Source organism: Chanodichthys erythropterus, chromosome 17 (assembly GCF_024489055.1).
Source record: "Chanodichthys erythropterus isolate Z2021 chromosome 17, ASM2448905v1, whole genome shotgun sequence".
Classification (NCBI taxonomy): domain Eukaryota; kingdom Metazoa; phylum Chordata; class Actinopteri; order Cypriniformes; family Xenocyprididae; genus Chanodichthys; species Chanodichthys erythropterus.
Genome location: NC_090237.1, coordinates 17282634 through 17297947, shown reverse-complemented (window position 1 = coordinate 17297947; position 15314 = coordinate 17282634). Strand labels below are relative to the sequence as shown.

Here is a 15314-nt window from a genome sequence, read left to right as displayed (position 1 = left end):
TTTTTTTTTTTTTTAAAGTAATTTTAATGAGATTAAATATTCTCTCTCAAATTGTCTGCCATTTTGAATTGTTTTTCCCCCTTTTTTTGTTTAACAGGGATCAGAAACTATTGGGGAAAAACACTCCACAAATCGGCAGACATCTTAGGTGATATTTTTAAAAGAAATTTTTGAAACTGCATTCACATTGTCTAGGTAGGCAGTTCACTAGAGTTTGGAATGAAGCCATAAATTATTTCTAAAGAGACCAAGTTCAGAATCATTAGATGTGAAGGCACTATGTAGCCGCTCTGCTCACATTAATGTCCTTAAAATCCCTTTTCCTCATTACCAATGTAGTGTATTAAACTATTTCCCCATGAGTACTCAGTCAGCTTAAGCGCTGTCAGGCTTTAAAGTGTTTTATTTATAGGCCTACAGCCAGTGCAGTGAGAGCCACATACTGTAAAACAGTTTGGATAAAGCATTTTAGCACCAGAGAGAGAGAGAGAGAGAGAGAGAGAGAGAGACAGAGACAGAGACAGAGAGAGAGTCAAATGAAAAAGACAACAAAAGGAGGAATAAAGACAAGATAAGTGAAGAGAGAAAGAGGAGGAGGAATGGACAGGCATTACAGATGCAGCGAAGATCCTCTCCAGCCGTCTCTGTGCTTCTTCAGTGGGACTCAGTGGCGGACTCTCCTATAGGTCATACCACCAAGAAGAGGTGAGTCGAACTCAGACTATGCACATGGCTTTGTTATTGAGAAAAGTAGCCAACACCAATTTATTCAAAGGATAAATTGTAAAAGCTCTACACAGAACCTGGTTGAAAGCAAGCAAAGTCACAAGTGTTTATGTTAGCCATGCTGCATTCCCTTTCTGGAGTACTAAACAGGCATGTAATCTAACCACTGCACAGCGTGAACACAGACCTTTTTGGACAAGGTTGGGAGAGTGGGTTTAGAAATGCTTCCAGGAGAAGGTCTCCCTGCTGGAGTTGGTGGCATATGTACGGCCCTCTTCACCTTCACATATCACATCCAAACCACACACAAAGTCACAAAAGTCAAGTTGTTTAAAATGGACCAAAGTCAGTAACCATGCAACCAAACACAAATTAGTCCACCAGTTTCTTCTGGTATCAAATTCCATGCATAGAACTAAACCACTCCAAACTAACCCTCCAATGACCACAACACTATACTAGTTCAAGTATCTAATCCATATGATCTACGGTCTATGACCTTGATCTGTGTAAATTGCTCTATGGGTCTCTGAGGGGACTCTACTAATGGCTTTCAACTCCATCACTGATTTGCAAGATCAGCATATTAAAGCTGGGTTTTCAATGGTAACGTTCATGAACCGTAAGCCCTGGCCTGAACTGTTAAGGCCAGAGACTAGAAATGCAACTTAGAGAGAGTAAGAAACTAAGGAGAACTAAAACCCATTTCAACAACACTTCAGACAGTTATAAAGTTTAAACCACAAGGAAATAAGCAGAAAACAAGAAAACAAGGTGGAAGATAGTAGTACTAGTGGTACACGACATACACATTAGTGCACTCCTCACACAGCAATCCATGCAGCCAAGTAACCACTGTGATCAATACCTCTGGTTTCTTTATTGGCATCTGTTTATGGGTAGGAATGAACCCTGATGGAGGGGCAAATGGATCTGTTTTGAGGGCTGGGGGGTTAAGGGTGTTGGATTTACCAGGAGCGATTGGAGCAGAGTTAGCAGCTGTTTTAGGGACAGCAGGTGTAGAACTGGGGATAGCAGGCAATGTTTTGGGATCTGGAATAGGAGCTGCAGGAACAAATCCAGCAGGGGTCATAGGAGAAGGATTTGGAGCAGGAATAAAGCCTGCTGGAGGGGAAAGAGTAGGTGGTTTTGAGATAGGGACAAATCCTAAGGGTTTGGGTGTAGGAATAAAGCCTGCTGGGGGAGAAAGTGGATTGGGTTTGGTGGCTGGGATGAACCCTGCTGGTGGTGAAACAGGAGACTTAGGTGTCGTCGAGGTAGTAGCAGAAGCTGAAGTCTTTTGCTCTAGTTTTAGAGTCTGGGAGGCCTCTACTTTTGCCACAGTTTTATTCTGTCCTGGTCCAGAAATGTCCTTCTCTTCAGACTTCTCTACAGGTTTCACACCTTCTTTTTCAGCAGGCTCATCATTACGGATCCGATGTCGAGGTTCTCTGGTCCTGCCTCGTGTCATCAAGTTGGTCAGTCCAGCAGAGATATCATCTCTTTCTTCCTTCTTTATAGTATCATGTTTGAAGGAGAACACAGGCATTTTCACGACTTTTGGTACAGATGCTGGTTCAGGTTTAGATGGTTCTGGTTTAGGTGGTTCCGGGGACATGGTTGCAGGGATTGTTGCCGTGTCTTCTTCAGTAGGAAGCACCCTCCTAACCACTCTTCGTACCACCTTTACAACCTTCTTACGGGTCCCACCCTGCAAGTCCTCTGTGAGCTCTGGTTGGCTGGCACTTGCAGTAGTCTTGACACTGCCATTGAGAGCACCATTCACTTTGCTTTCTCCATTCAAAAAAGGTTCAGGACTCAAGGGAGCTCGGGGAGGCTCAGGGCTTTTGAAGCGCTCCGGCATCTTGGGCACTTCAGACAACTTGCGGGTCGCCATCTTGTCTCTGTTGGGTGAGGGGCTCTTGACCCGCCTGAATTGAGACTGGGACTGGACCTCTGTAGGTGTGTCCCGAACAGGCTGAGGACTCTTGGCACGTAGCAGGCCCCTGCCAGGTTCCAGGCAGGGCACTGACTGGGAACGGCTATTCAGGCTGCCATCACTGTCAGACTACTCACCGACAGATACATGTAGAAAAGTCAGTGAGGAAGAGTAGAAAGATATTCAATCATTGAGAATTGAGATTGCTAAATCAATATATAACACTTCAAAATACAAATGATCCCAAAATGCTCAACCAGCAGATCATGCAATGCTGTCTTGTTCCCATCTACATATTCCTGATTCATTTGCTGTTCTATGACTAGAGCCACGTGGTAGAGTAATGGTAGAGTAAAATGATCTTAAAATCTCAGAACCCTCTTGGGAAATTAAACTTTCAATAGTAAATTTAATGCTGTAAATACTGTATCTTTTCACTAAAAGACAAAGCAAAACAATTTGGCTACCAGACACAAACTAGATGAAAAGGAAGTAGAATGCTGGTTTCTATTGTCATATTATACAAATGCCTTGTATGCAGAAGAGAACTGAAATTGCAAAGGTGAACTATAACATAAATACACTTCTACACTTTTTTTCTCTGCACGCAGCACTTCACCAAGCATGCATTTGAACACTCAAACTGAAAGTACACCCTATCTTACTCCCTACCATGTTGTCTCTAATACACACATATCCACTATCCAGTAGATTGTGTCAGACATTCTCTACAGAATATCTCATAATACACTATCTGTCAGCAGGTTTTTGCACATAGCTCACTGCTTCCCAAGCTATTTTAACTCTACAATATAAACACCATGTATTTTAACAAAACCTTGCTGCTTTCAAATGTGACAAATGTCTATTATTAAAAGAGAACACAAATTATAGATTCAGATTTTGATTGTTGTCAAAAAATATCCACTCTAACACTTCAAATCATACTGAGACAGAACTTTGATTAAGGTGGCTTACTGATATTTAGTAAGTTTGTTTAACCAAAGCACAGCATCTGGTGTGCAACAGCTGCACGTCAATCAGCAGAACAACAAAAATTAAACAAACGGTCTCCATCTTTAAGCTTAGACAACACCATTTAGAGGCAAATTACTATGCAGCAGGTGTGACTGCAAGGAATCAATGGTCTATATGTGTTAAATAAAAGATTTTTTATAAATCTGCTAGGCTATTCTTAAATACTCAAAGTGGAATACTGTTGAAGCAGCCACCCAATCATGCTTCCTGTGACAACAATTCTGCATCCTGTGTCAAAACACGGGGACTTGGAACTGACAGCATATATTAATAATAACTGAAAATATGCAATTAGATACATGTGACTAAGGATAAATAGACAGAGAGCTTTTCGATTTGCATTTCTTTTTTTATAAGTACATCTCTTCTCTGTGAGAATATTATAAAAGAGCTGTAATACTTAATTCGTTAGTATGCACAATACCGGGGCACTTACATTGTCTTTTGAACTCTTGGGGATTGGCTTATTCTCTTCTTTGATCTATAAAGTTCCATGTAAAAAGGTCATTAGCATTTGATTTAGGACAATAAGTCTATGCTGATGCTATTATGCAGATGTATCCAACACATTTCATGCAGGACATTTTTAATGACCAAGTAAGACAGAAAAATTTAACAATTTTGAAGCCAATTTACAGTGCTTGCCATTTTAAGCAGAAGCATTAGTGTACAGCTATGTTCCAGCCAGTTGCAGCTATTTAAAATGTAAATCAAAGAGCTATGCCAGAGAGCTGGCAAACTATAGTCTCCCATGACACCTAAGCACACTGGTCATTTTCACACAGTGATCCGTGTTTTCCATCTGCCCAGAAAACACAAATACACATGCATGCCCTGAACAGAGGCAGTTAGCAGCTGTGCAGCCATGAACCGTGCACACGGCACCCCAGTGCATTGCTACAGATAGATGTAAAAGTGAGATCACTGGTGCATTTCATGCACACCACCCAGCTGATTTCACACAGAAAGATGAGAATGGAGAATGGAACATCACTTTCCTTTTGCTCCCAGAAGGAAAAGCGTGATGAGAATGCCATGCTGGCAACGCTGCTGTCATGGGCTGGGCCGGGTAAGGGTTTGATGAAGGAGGAAGGGCGGGATGAAAAGATGAGTGACAGATGGAGGGACCAGCAGACAAGAAGCTGCCACAATGGATGCTGGTCTTCACAGTTATGTTATGTGAGGTCACAAACTTCAGGTAAATAAGACCCACAATGCTGGAAAGAAGAGAAGGTTCTTGGCTCTGTTGGGTAGAAAGAGATGATTAAACATACTGGATTTGCCTCGAGTTTCGTATTAATGTTATTTATTTAAATATGACATTAAAAAGGATCCTAAAATGAAGATAATGCTTATCTTGTTGACATATTAGAACAAGAGACATATGACAGACCTATGGGGGGGGTCAAAAGAGGGCTCATTGTATGGCTGCAGTCTGACTTCTATCCAACTGAAGCCTTTTGAACTGAAATATGCCTATTTACTATAGAACGATTAAAAATAAAATGCAATAAAAACACAAAACTGCATCAGTGATATGATCTGCGAGTCAACTATGCCCCATTCCTCTTAAAGAAACCATACACCCACCACAAATTCATACATGTTTTGCATATATTCGAATGGCGCACCATTTGCACAAAAGCACAAAAGATTATATATATATATATATATATATATATATATATATATATATATATATATATATATATATATATATATATATATATATATATATATATATATATATATATATATATATATAGCGCACAAATCATTTGGACTATTTTAATGGTACTTATTTGTTCTTGAAAGCCCTTTCATATTTCATATCTTGAAACACTTTCATATTTTTAAAATGTTTCCTTTTGAGTTCCACAAGTTTGAAATTACATGAGGATGAGTAAATGACAGAATCATCTTTTTGGTTAAAATTTTCCTTTAAAAAAAAAAAAAAAGAGAAAAAAAAAAAGAAAGATGATTGCCAGAGAGGTTTTGTTTATAAACACAAAGCAGTTTCACTTCATTGTCACACTACCACATTTCTGTATGGATTACTCTGGGATCTCCCACAAGGCTGTCTAATGTAGCTGCCGTCCTCTAACTCCATATCCAAATCCCCACTCTGAACTCCCATAAAGCCCCTCACGCCACCACTGACCCTTCACCAGGCCTTCCAGCCATCAGACACACTGCATCTATAAAAAGTTACCCATGGCGTGCTTATCTGTTAACAGAGCACTGTGATACTGACAGCACAGACTTTTTTAAGAGCAGCCACATGGGCAAGAAGCAGCCCACATCATACTACACACAACAGGCTAACTGTGCAAACAGTAACAATACCAGAAACTTTGGGTTATCAAATTGATAAACAGCCACACAAAATAATTAACATTAAATATGACCTAAATTATGTAACTTCTTGTTGTAAAAGCAGAAACCAAAGGATTTAGATTCCCTTAAATATTCTATTCTCATAAGGAAAAAAGTGTTTAAAACATATATAATATTAATAATAATAATAATAATAATAATAATAATGATAAAGGTTAAAATGATAAATTATAATTATTAACAACAGCTATTATTATTATTATTATTATTATTATTATTATTATTATTATTATTATTATATAGCAAGATTTTAATCTGTACCACAGAAACATTTTGTTTATGGCTAAATCTGTTAGCTAGAGAATCACTGAAAACCACGAACAAAGCAAACAGCCCTATTTTTCCTAGCAACTGGATATATACATTTCTAGTATTAACAATTGGCATTAACAGTGTTAAAAGATAAAATACATAATTTTTTTATGTATACAATACTCATAGCATATACAAATTAAATTGGTCTTATCACTCAACACAGGACTGGTAGACTTGATTAGCTTTCATTCTAAAAGGTTTCTCGAGGACATATACAGTAACAAAAGGGATGGAATTAATGCCAAGGCCAATTTAGACATTAATGGAGATTAAATTCAATTCAGCTAACAAAATTAAATTTCTAAAACTAATTATAATTCAACTGAGAAATGAAGAAACCTACACCGAAACAGAATAAATACCAGCGACAGCAATTTAGCTCAACAAAAGAGACATAATTGAACAGCTGAAAGTTTATGGCCACATCAATAAAAGCTTCTGCAGACAGACTGTGAAGCATATGATCCAAATGACTGTATACACAAAATAACCCACTGACTTCATCTATCAAACACTCGACAGTCCTAGAACAGTTCAAAAGCATTAGAAAAAAGCCATGAGACATCCAAAAAATAAGACCCATTTGAAACATTCATCTCAAGAGTACAATAACCAAGACATAATGGCTAAAATGGCACTACATTTTTCTACAAGAGCAAACCAACTCAAACAAAAGCCTCTATTGAGCTTGATGGACTTAAGCACTTAACCTCAGTAATGCCAATCCAGAGCTTCCTTCTAGTATCCAAATACCAACTTACACAGCACAATCCAAACAAACCAGCCACGTAACACACTAAAGTACAAGAAAACCCTTAACTGAATTCACATTTTTCAATTGAAATTGCAAAACTCAATGAATTTAGCATTAGCACTAGCTGGCTCGATCATTGCTCCTGGCATGCCATCACACTCAAGCCTAAAAATAGGTGCCAGAGCAGGCCTGAGTCCAGACTGCAGCAGAACTCTGAGCCAACAGACTCCTCCACAGGTCTAGATCTACAGATTCCCCCATCCAGGACCATGAGCAAAGCCTGCCACCTTACCTGAGATCCTCTGCAGAAGCTCCAAACAGTTACCGTCGCTCCCTTACCCAGGTCAGAGTGGAGCAGAGCGGCAAGAGAAAGCAGCGGGACACGTTTATGTGTGTGTTCGAGACAGTCCTGAGAACCAGTAGTCTCACGTCACACTAACCGGCAGCCCTAGTTTTGAGAGGTGTAAAGCGATAGGCTATTCCTGACGTTGCTCTGTCAGAGAAGGAGGAGGAAAGAGACAGCTGTCGTGGTAGAGGGTCGAGAAGAGTCTAAAAATAAAAAACCCAAGTACCACCGCTGCAACAGTCCTGCTTTCTCCCCCACCCCCAAAAATGTAGGCTGGGTGATGGACAGCTCCGCAGTTGCTTCTCCTGCTCAGCTGCTCCAGAGCAAACGTTGGTCCAGTGCAGGCGTGTACACGTGTGGGTGTCTGCTGGTTTCAAAGAAGCTCTCAACGAAGGTGTAAACTTTGTTGTTGGAAGATGTGGAGTGAGCATTAAGGCCTTGAGCGCTGGCTTAGCGTTTTTCTCTTTTCAGAGAGATACAGAGGTGTAGGGCGGAGAGGGGAAACAGAGGAGAAAAACAGAAGCGCTGAGAGAGAAGGTTGAGGAAATGACGCAAGGCCTTGGCACTTCCTACACAGAGTGATTTCAATACTGCAGAGCAGACTGGAAATAAAAGCTGCCGTGGCTCACACCTAATGAACACACACATACATATATAAACATATCTCTCAAAGTGTGAGCTGAGCACCAAAGACTGACTCCAGAAAATACTCACCATGTCGTTTCAAACCCATGTGCCTTTCGCTCTACTGTAGAAAAACAAAAAAGGTGAAGTTTTGAAGAATATCTCTTACTCTTTTATGTGAATGGAGACTGGAGCTGTCAAACTCCAAAATCATTAAACAGTAGTACATGAGACTTTTTGGGGTCAGCAAGGATGCTTTAAATTGCTGAAAAGGGACAGTAAAGACGTAACCATCGTTACAAAAAAAATCTATTTAAAATAAATGCTGTTCTTTTGAACAATGTAAAAAAAAAAATGTGTTGTTTCAACTTTAAAATTTTAAGTTTAGTCAACTTTAAGTTGTACTAAGTGACAACGTGGATATTTTAGTTGGCGATACTTTAAATCAAGTTAAACTAAGAACAAATGTTTTTACAGTGTACTTTCAAAGAATCCTCAATATCCGTATGTATGACGGTTTTTACAAAAATAATTTAGAAACACAACTTTTCAATATTGATAATAAGAAATGTTTATTAAGCAGCAAATTGGCATATTAGAATGATTTCTGAAGGATCACGTGACACTGGTGGAAAAAGCTGAATTTTCAGCATCATTACTCCAGTCTTCACAGGAATAAATTACTTATTTTAAAATATATATTTAAATAGAAAACAATAATATTGTAAATTATCATTACCATTTGAAATTACTGTTTGTACTGTATTTTTGATTAGGGATGCACCAATATGGACATTTTGGCCAATACTGATAACAGATAATTCTTTATATTTGAAAGACGATAAGCGATATATTGGCCAATAAATCTAAATAATAAATTATATAATTTTTGTGAGCCTGATTACAAAAAATAAAAGTCTCACCATTAAAAGCCATGTCCCAAGCACACAATTATAATGTTCTCATTATAATATTATGTAGCCTATATGACAGACTTGCATTGTATGTTGTACTTAACTGTATTTTCCTTTTTGAAGTGATTTCAATAATATTTCAAGCGATTCAAAATGGCGGACAGTGCACATCTAAAGTGTCTCAGCTGAAGGAAATATAATCCATTTCTTATCAGCTTTAATATATCAGCCAAATTTTCTTATCGGGCCGATAACGATAACATTAAAAATTAACATATATCGGCAGATACCGATATGGTAGCCGACATATCGTGCATCCCCATTTTTGAGAAAATAAAAGCATTCTTGTGAACATAAGAGAGATTTTAAAAAAACAGCTGAAACTGTTTTTTAACAGTAGCATACACACATAAAGAGTAAAAGAGAATGGTTTGGTTTAGTATATTTCCATGTATATTGTATATACTTTTTTTGAAAACATATGATAGCTTTGTGTAGAGAACAGAGCAAAACCTTCTTCTCTCTAAATTGTTGTAAAATTTAGTTTCATTATATGGTAGAAAGTTATTGAATTAAAAAAAAGAAAGTCATACAGGTTTGACTGGACTTCATGGCAAGTGAATGAATTCTCATTTTCGGTGTGTTAATATTTATTTAGAGTAAGTGCTAAAGTGCACTGGATTAAGATTTATTATTACTGTCATTTATTGTTTTGATATTATTTCCATATGTGTTTGTCAAAGTAAGATAAGAAAATAAAGAAAAAGTATGATTCTCTGTTCAAAGCGTTTCTTCCTAAAGCAACGGGAAACTGCAGTGCACAGCTGAGTTCATGGTCTTAGCCAAGAATCATGGCCAAAATCAATCATTTCCTCTAAGGAGAGAGGCGGGGAATGCCTTTTCATAGCTGTAAAGTCATAACCTGCCACTAGGAGGCGAAATTTCCTATTTTAATTCTCGTTATATTGGCATTCAAGCTTACAAGCACAAGAGGGCGCTGTAGCCCTTCTTAAAAGTAGGCTGAAGCCAGCAGTGGTCTACACACCCTGTCAAGGGAGGCTGATTGTTTTCACCTCCTTTTACTAGTGTACTTTTCACTCCCACTATCATTTTCCAGGTAGTGCAGATAATAGCCTGGAGATTCGGTGTCGTGTCTCGCATATAGAAATCACCCTGCAGGAGATGGATGAGGTGATAGCTCAGGCTCTGCAGATGGTGCTGGTACAGGCCTGTGGCGGCACGGGGTGTGGTGCATGGAGTCTATGCTACAGCACGTCCTGAAGAGGACACAGCACACCCACACGTGTCTGTGTGGATTAAAAGACCACTATGGCGGCGTGCACGACTGTGTGGGAGAACACGATGAGGGGGAGGGAGAAACAGACTGAAGCAGAGCTGACACTGCAGGCTGGCCTGGGGAAGAGAGACAGAGAGAGAAATGGCATTTGGATCGGAGAGGAATGTGAGCTATGAGGCTATCAGTCGGAGATAATGAGAAGAGTATGCAACGCACAACAGCCAGGAACAAACGAGAACACTCTCACCGTCACACTCTCTGTCAGCACCGGCAGGACAATGACAATGTCAGCATGCACTCTGATCCCTGTAGAGCTCTCTAACACAGCCTGTCCCATTCCCAACTAGATATTCCATAGAAAATGTTAATGTTACTCAGATCACAGATATTGAGATTTTATTAATATGAAAATGTGCTGAATGCATTTTTATTTATCATCATTGTCTATATTGCCTATTTATTGATGTGTCAAGTATGAAAAAGTATATGAAAATAAGATATTAAGACATATCCCCACACACATACACACTACCATTCAAAATTTTGAAAGAAAGGAATTAAAGTTTTTATTCAGAAAGGACGCATTAAATTCATAAAGTGTCAATAAAGGCATTTATAATTTTACAAAACATTTCTATTTCCAATAAATGCTGTTCTTTTGAAATTTCTATTCAAAGAATCCTGAAAAATTGTATCATGGTTTCCACAAAAATATTAAGCACAAGCAGTACCACTGTATTAATAAAAAGATAATAAGACATTTAATAAAAAGAATAGCTGTTTCTTGAGCACCAAATCAACATATTAAAATGATTTCTGAAGGATCATGATTCACTGAAGACTGGAGTAATGATGCTGTAAATTCAGCTTTGACTTCACAGGAATAAATGACATTTTAAAATATATTATAACTAGAAAAAAGCTTTTTTTTATAAATTGTTATGTTTCACAATATTTCTGTTTTACTGTATTTTCGATCTAATAAATAGCCTTGGTGAGCAAAAGAGACTTCTGAATCTTCTGAAGGGTAGCATATACATATACTATATATAGTAGTTATTAAATCTTAATCATTTACATTGGAACACAAGAAGAGTTATAAATTATTAATATCAGATTAATGTCCAATAATAGCACTGTAAAAACTAAAATGAAGCCCAGCACTTGATTGGAATGTGATTCCTGCAATGCAATAAATGTGGACAGACCTGCTGTATTTAAACAAAAACTAGAATTAAAACAACTAATGAAAAATTCCATATGTCAGTTTATTCACTATTCATTTCCATTCATTTATTCTATTTCCAAATGAAGAATTAATTTAAGTGAAAATAAATTGAAAAAGCTTTATGTTTAATACAGAGACTGATATCTAGAAGACATGAGGAGCAATTTTACTGTATAATCTTACATAATGCCCCGAGCAATTACAGTGGCACTAGTAAAAACCACAAAAGTGGGTTATGCTAACATACACACGCACGCATGCAAAAACTCCACCACACCCACCCAGACAAATTCTCTATATCATAAATGAAAATCATCTTCCTGTTTACAGAAACAGAGATAAACGCATTGATCACAGCCCAGACTGTACACAATCCAGTCATTGCAAGAATGTACACGTCCACAGACCCTAAATTAATTAGACCCACGTCTGTGAGACCCTAAATTAATGACGTGATGGCCAGACCAGAGGGTGTGACTGCACAGAGCTCAGCAGACCTTGTCAAAGATGCTGACATCAACCTGAGTCATGCAAGAGCTGCTTATAGCCAAAATAACTCTGTAAACCAAGTAAAAACCCTGCGTGGGCACACGGCAGTGATAGCTTACTGTGGGAGGTAAAAAGGTAGAAAAGGAGGGAAAGTTAAGCTAAAAAAAAAAAAAAAAAAAGATGAATATGTATGAGAAGGAAGTACCTGCTGCAGCATCAGTCCATGAAAATAGAAGAAAGAGAGAAGATGAGCATCTGAGAGCCCAGTCTAGAGATGGAAAACACACATACGGCCCAGCCTTACAGAACCAATGCCAATATTGGCCTCATTTTCCCCAAATCATTACTGCAGGACATCCTCATTACCAAAAGATTTCTAGAGGAAGTGAACTCAAGACTGGGCTGCAAGGTAACATCCATCTTCTCTTTTGCTGTCCCCCTGAAATGTGACCTCAGATGGGAGAGACACAACACAACTGGCATGTACATGTCCCAGATATCTTACACTTTAGATGGAACAACATGATGAATGTCTAATCCTTCTGATCTTATCCTTAGGTGTTGTTTGACAACTGACCAGTGTAAACAGTCCATTTGTCATCTAAACAGACACATTTTCCCCAAACAGAGACTGAATCTCCCTATATTGCCACAAACAGTAGAATGAACAGTTGTGCATGTATAACATGGATGCTTGTACCATCTACAAACAAAAGGCACATGACTGAAGCCATTTACTTTCCCAGAATACAGTTTTCTGGTGTATTAACCACTGCAAAGTATTACTACAGGCATGCAAAAAGGAGCACAATATAATTAGTGGCCTGATCAGTCACAAGGCTACACAACCTTTAAACACACACACACACACACACACACATATTCATACACACCAACATCTATCAATTTCTGTTCCCTTCTGCTTTGTTCTGTAAAGTAAAATAAAAAGCAAAGCAGCGATGAAAGGGCCCTCGCACCCAGGCTCACCACCACCCGGTGGCCTTAGGAAAACAGTGAATAGTCATTTCAAAGTGCCACACTTCCTGCTGCCAACAAGTGGCGCTTTGTCTATAACTGAATGTGGCCATGTCGTTGTCTTCAGGCCAGGACTATTATCAAACGTGAAGTTTGGAGCAGATTGGATATTGCATCCCTGAGTTACAACAACTTCCTTATCACATTCATTAGCACTTAATCAAGTGTTGCATGATTTAACGTGTTTCTAGCATGTTTGGTACTTCATGGCATATACAAATATGTTTCTGGGAGTGAATTACAGTGCAAAGCATGCCATTTCCTGTTGCCAGCAGGTGGTGCTATGGCTAACAGATTTTGATCAGGGACTTTTTTGTAGGTATTGAGCTGTTACACGTCTACCGAATTTCATACCTGTACGCAAAACGTAGCGCGAAGGGCGCTTAATTGTGCTATCAAGCCATTTTGCACCACCTAATTCTGAAACCAATATCAAACATAAATTTTCACCACTTCGTTTCATGAGTTTGAGCATGTTTAGGCCCTCAAAAATACGATTCATTTAGGAAAAGAAGAATAATTGACTGAGCATTTACAATACTGTCCCTCACACTATTGGTGCTCGGGCCCTAAAAAAACAAGACATAAGCCCTCAAAAAGCCCTCACCAACCATTAAAGCAGCACAGCACTCCTAACTACACACATTAATACAGTACTCAGGACTATAACCAAGGATACTACATTACACCAAACCCGAGCATACAGTAAATGGAGCAGAAGCATCAGTATTGTTCAGCTTATCTTCCCTCCTTCTCAGATGCCTCCTGCCACTCCCTTCTTAAACATGGAAAATGGCAGATTTCTGTATCCATTAGTAATTTATAAGGAAACTGTTGTATGAGTGTTAATGTGCTGGCAGAACCGAGTTAAACACCTCACTGAGCTAGTCATGTCTTGGCTCTGCTCAAGGGTACTGGCTGGCACATCTGGGCCACTGTTACAGACAGACCCTCTTCCTCCATCACAGGATGTGACTCAAGATCTTGGATGCCTTAAGATATACACACACAAGCATATGTAACACCAACCATTTATAAAAATCTGTCACCAGCTGCTAAATTAAGCAGTTAATCATTCCCATTCTTCTGATGTTGCGATCAGCTTGTCACATAGTAATATAATAAGAAAAAAGAGTAAATGATTGTTATTTATAAAACAAACTTGAGATGTTACAATATGTTCTCAAAATTTTTAACTTTTGTACACTACAATGTTTTGGGTCAGTAACATTTCTTAAAAAGAAATGAATAATTTTACACCGTTATTTTATATTTTATATTTTATAAACTTATTTTAAATTCTAATATTTTACTGTAATATAATTTTTTACTGTATTTTTATCAAATAAATGCAGCATTGGTGAGCATAAGAGACTAATTTAAAAACATTTTAAAATCCTACCGACCGCAAACTGTTGAATGGTAGTCTATGGTAGTTTGCAAGTTACATCAAGTGTTTTCAAAAAACTTTAATGCAAAGGCCCACAATTATGATGATGCTTAAAATATAAAAGGCCGTTCTAAGTCCCATTTATTCTAGATACACAGTTTATTTAGTCAAACTGATTTGTATAGTGCTTATCATTATAAACAGATCCTCAGATCCTAGTTAGGTGTCCCAGAATTACATCATACTTCTGAGTTCAAATCATTCATCCCAGTTCTAAGAGAGATTCACAAATCACCAGGTCGAACGTCGGCACAATAAACAGCACCATTTTGGTGCAAAAGATATACGCGTGCCCTCTCTGTAGGCTAAGGGCACAGCAAAGCCAGTGTGACTACAATATAACTAACTCTATTGTATGTCTATGCCTCTAAAGAAGGGCCTATGAAGAGAACCAGACTCGTTTCCTGTGCACTACATTAAACACAGGCTGTGTAAAGTGTGGATTAGGTGATGAAGAGCAGATCCGTGTAGAGCTCCTTGACAGTAGCCATTAGAGCTGACAAGTATAAGACATTTAAAAACCACCATAAAGGTCAAGAAAACTCTGCCAAGGCTGCCACAATTCATCGCTCCACATTGACCCACTTTACAATTCCGGTTTGAAATCTCAAACCAAATTAAACATAACAGAGATGCGTTTAGATTTTGCAACTGTAGAACATGGTCACCAAACATGCTGAGTTGCAGCTCTAGAAGTGTCCAGGCCTCCATGTCAAGCCTCTTTACAGCCACAATCAACATTTGTTAAGCAGCCAGGCTAAT

General features: G+C 38.4%; 1 protein-coding gene across 19 annotated transcripts in view; it reads right to left on the bottom strand.

The window, feature by feature from the left end:
• Positions 1–15314, bottom strand: part of myo18ab (myosin XVIIIA b) — a 116471-nt gene that overhangs the window by 70910 nt on the left and 30247 nt on the right. For 6 of the 19 annotated variants that reach the window (XM_067364919.1, XM_067364918.1, XM_067364922.1 and 3 more), the window contains exons 1-6: positions 7462–8196; positions 4704–4946; positions 4140–4186; positions 1595–2794; positions 914–1006; positions 615–680 (exon numbers count right to left, since the gene is read on the bottom strand). The exons of 5 other annotated variants lie outside the window; for them this stretch is intronic. In XM_067364919.1, coding sequence (XP_067221020.1) covers positions 615–680; positions 914–1006; positions 1595–2794; positions 4140–4186; positions 4704–4740 — 1443 coding nt within the window. In that variant the 5' untranslated portion in view covers positions 4741–4946; positions 7462–8196. Of the gene's footprint in view, positions 1–614; positions 681–913; positions 1007–1594; positions 2795–4139; positions 4187–4703; positions 4947–7461; positions 8197–15314 lie in introns of those variants that run through there. 8 more of the 19 variants (XM_067364925.1, XM_067364928.1, XM_067364924.1 and 5 more) reach the window with 7 other exon arrangements.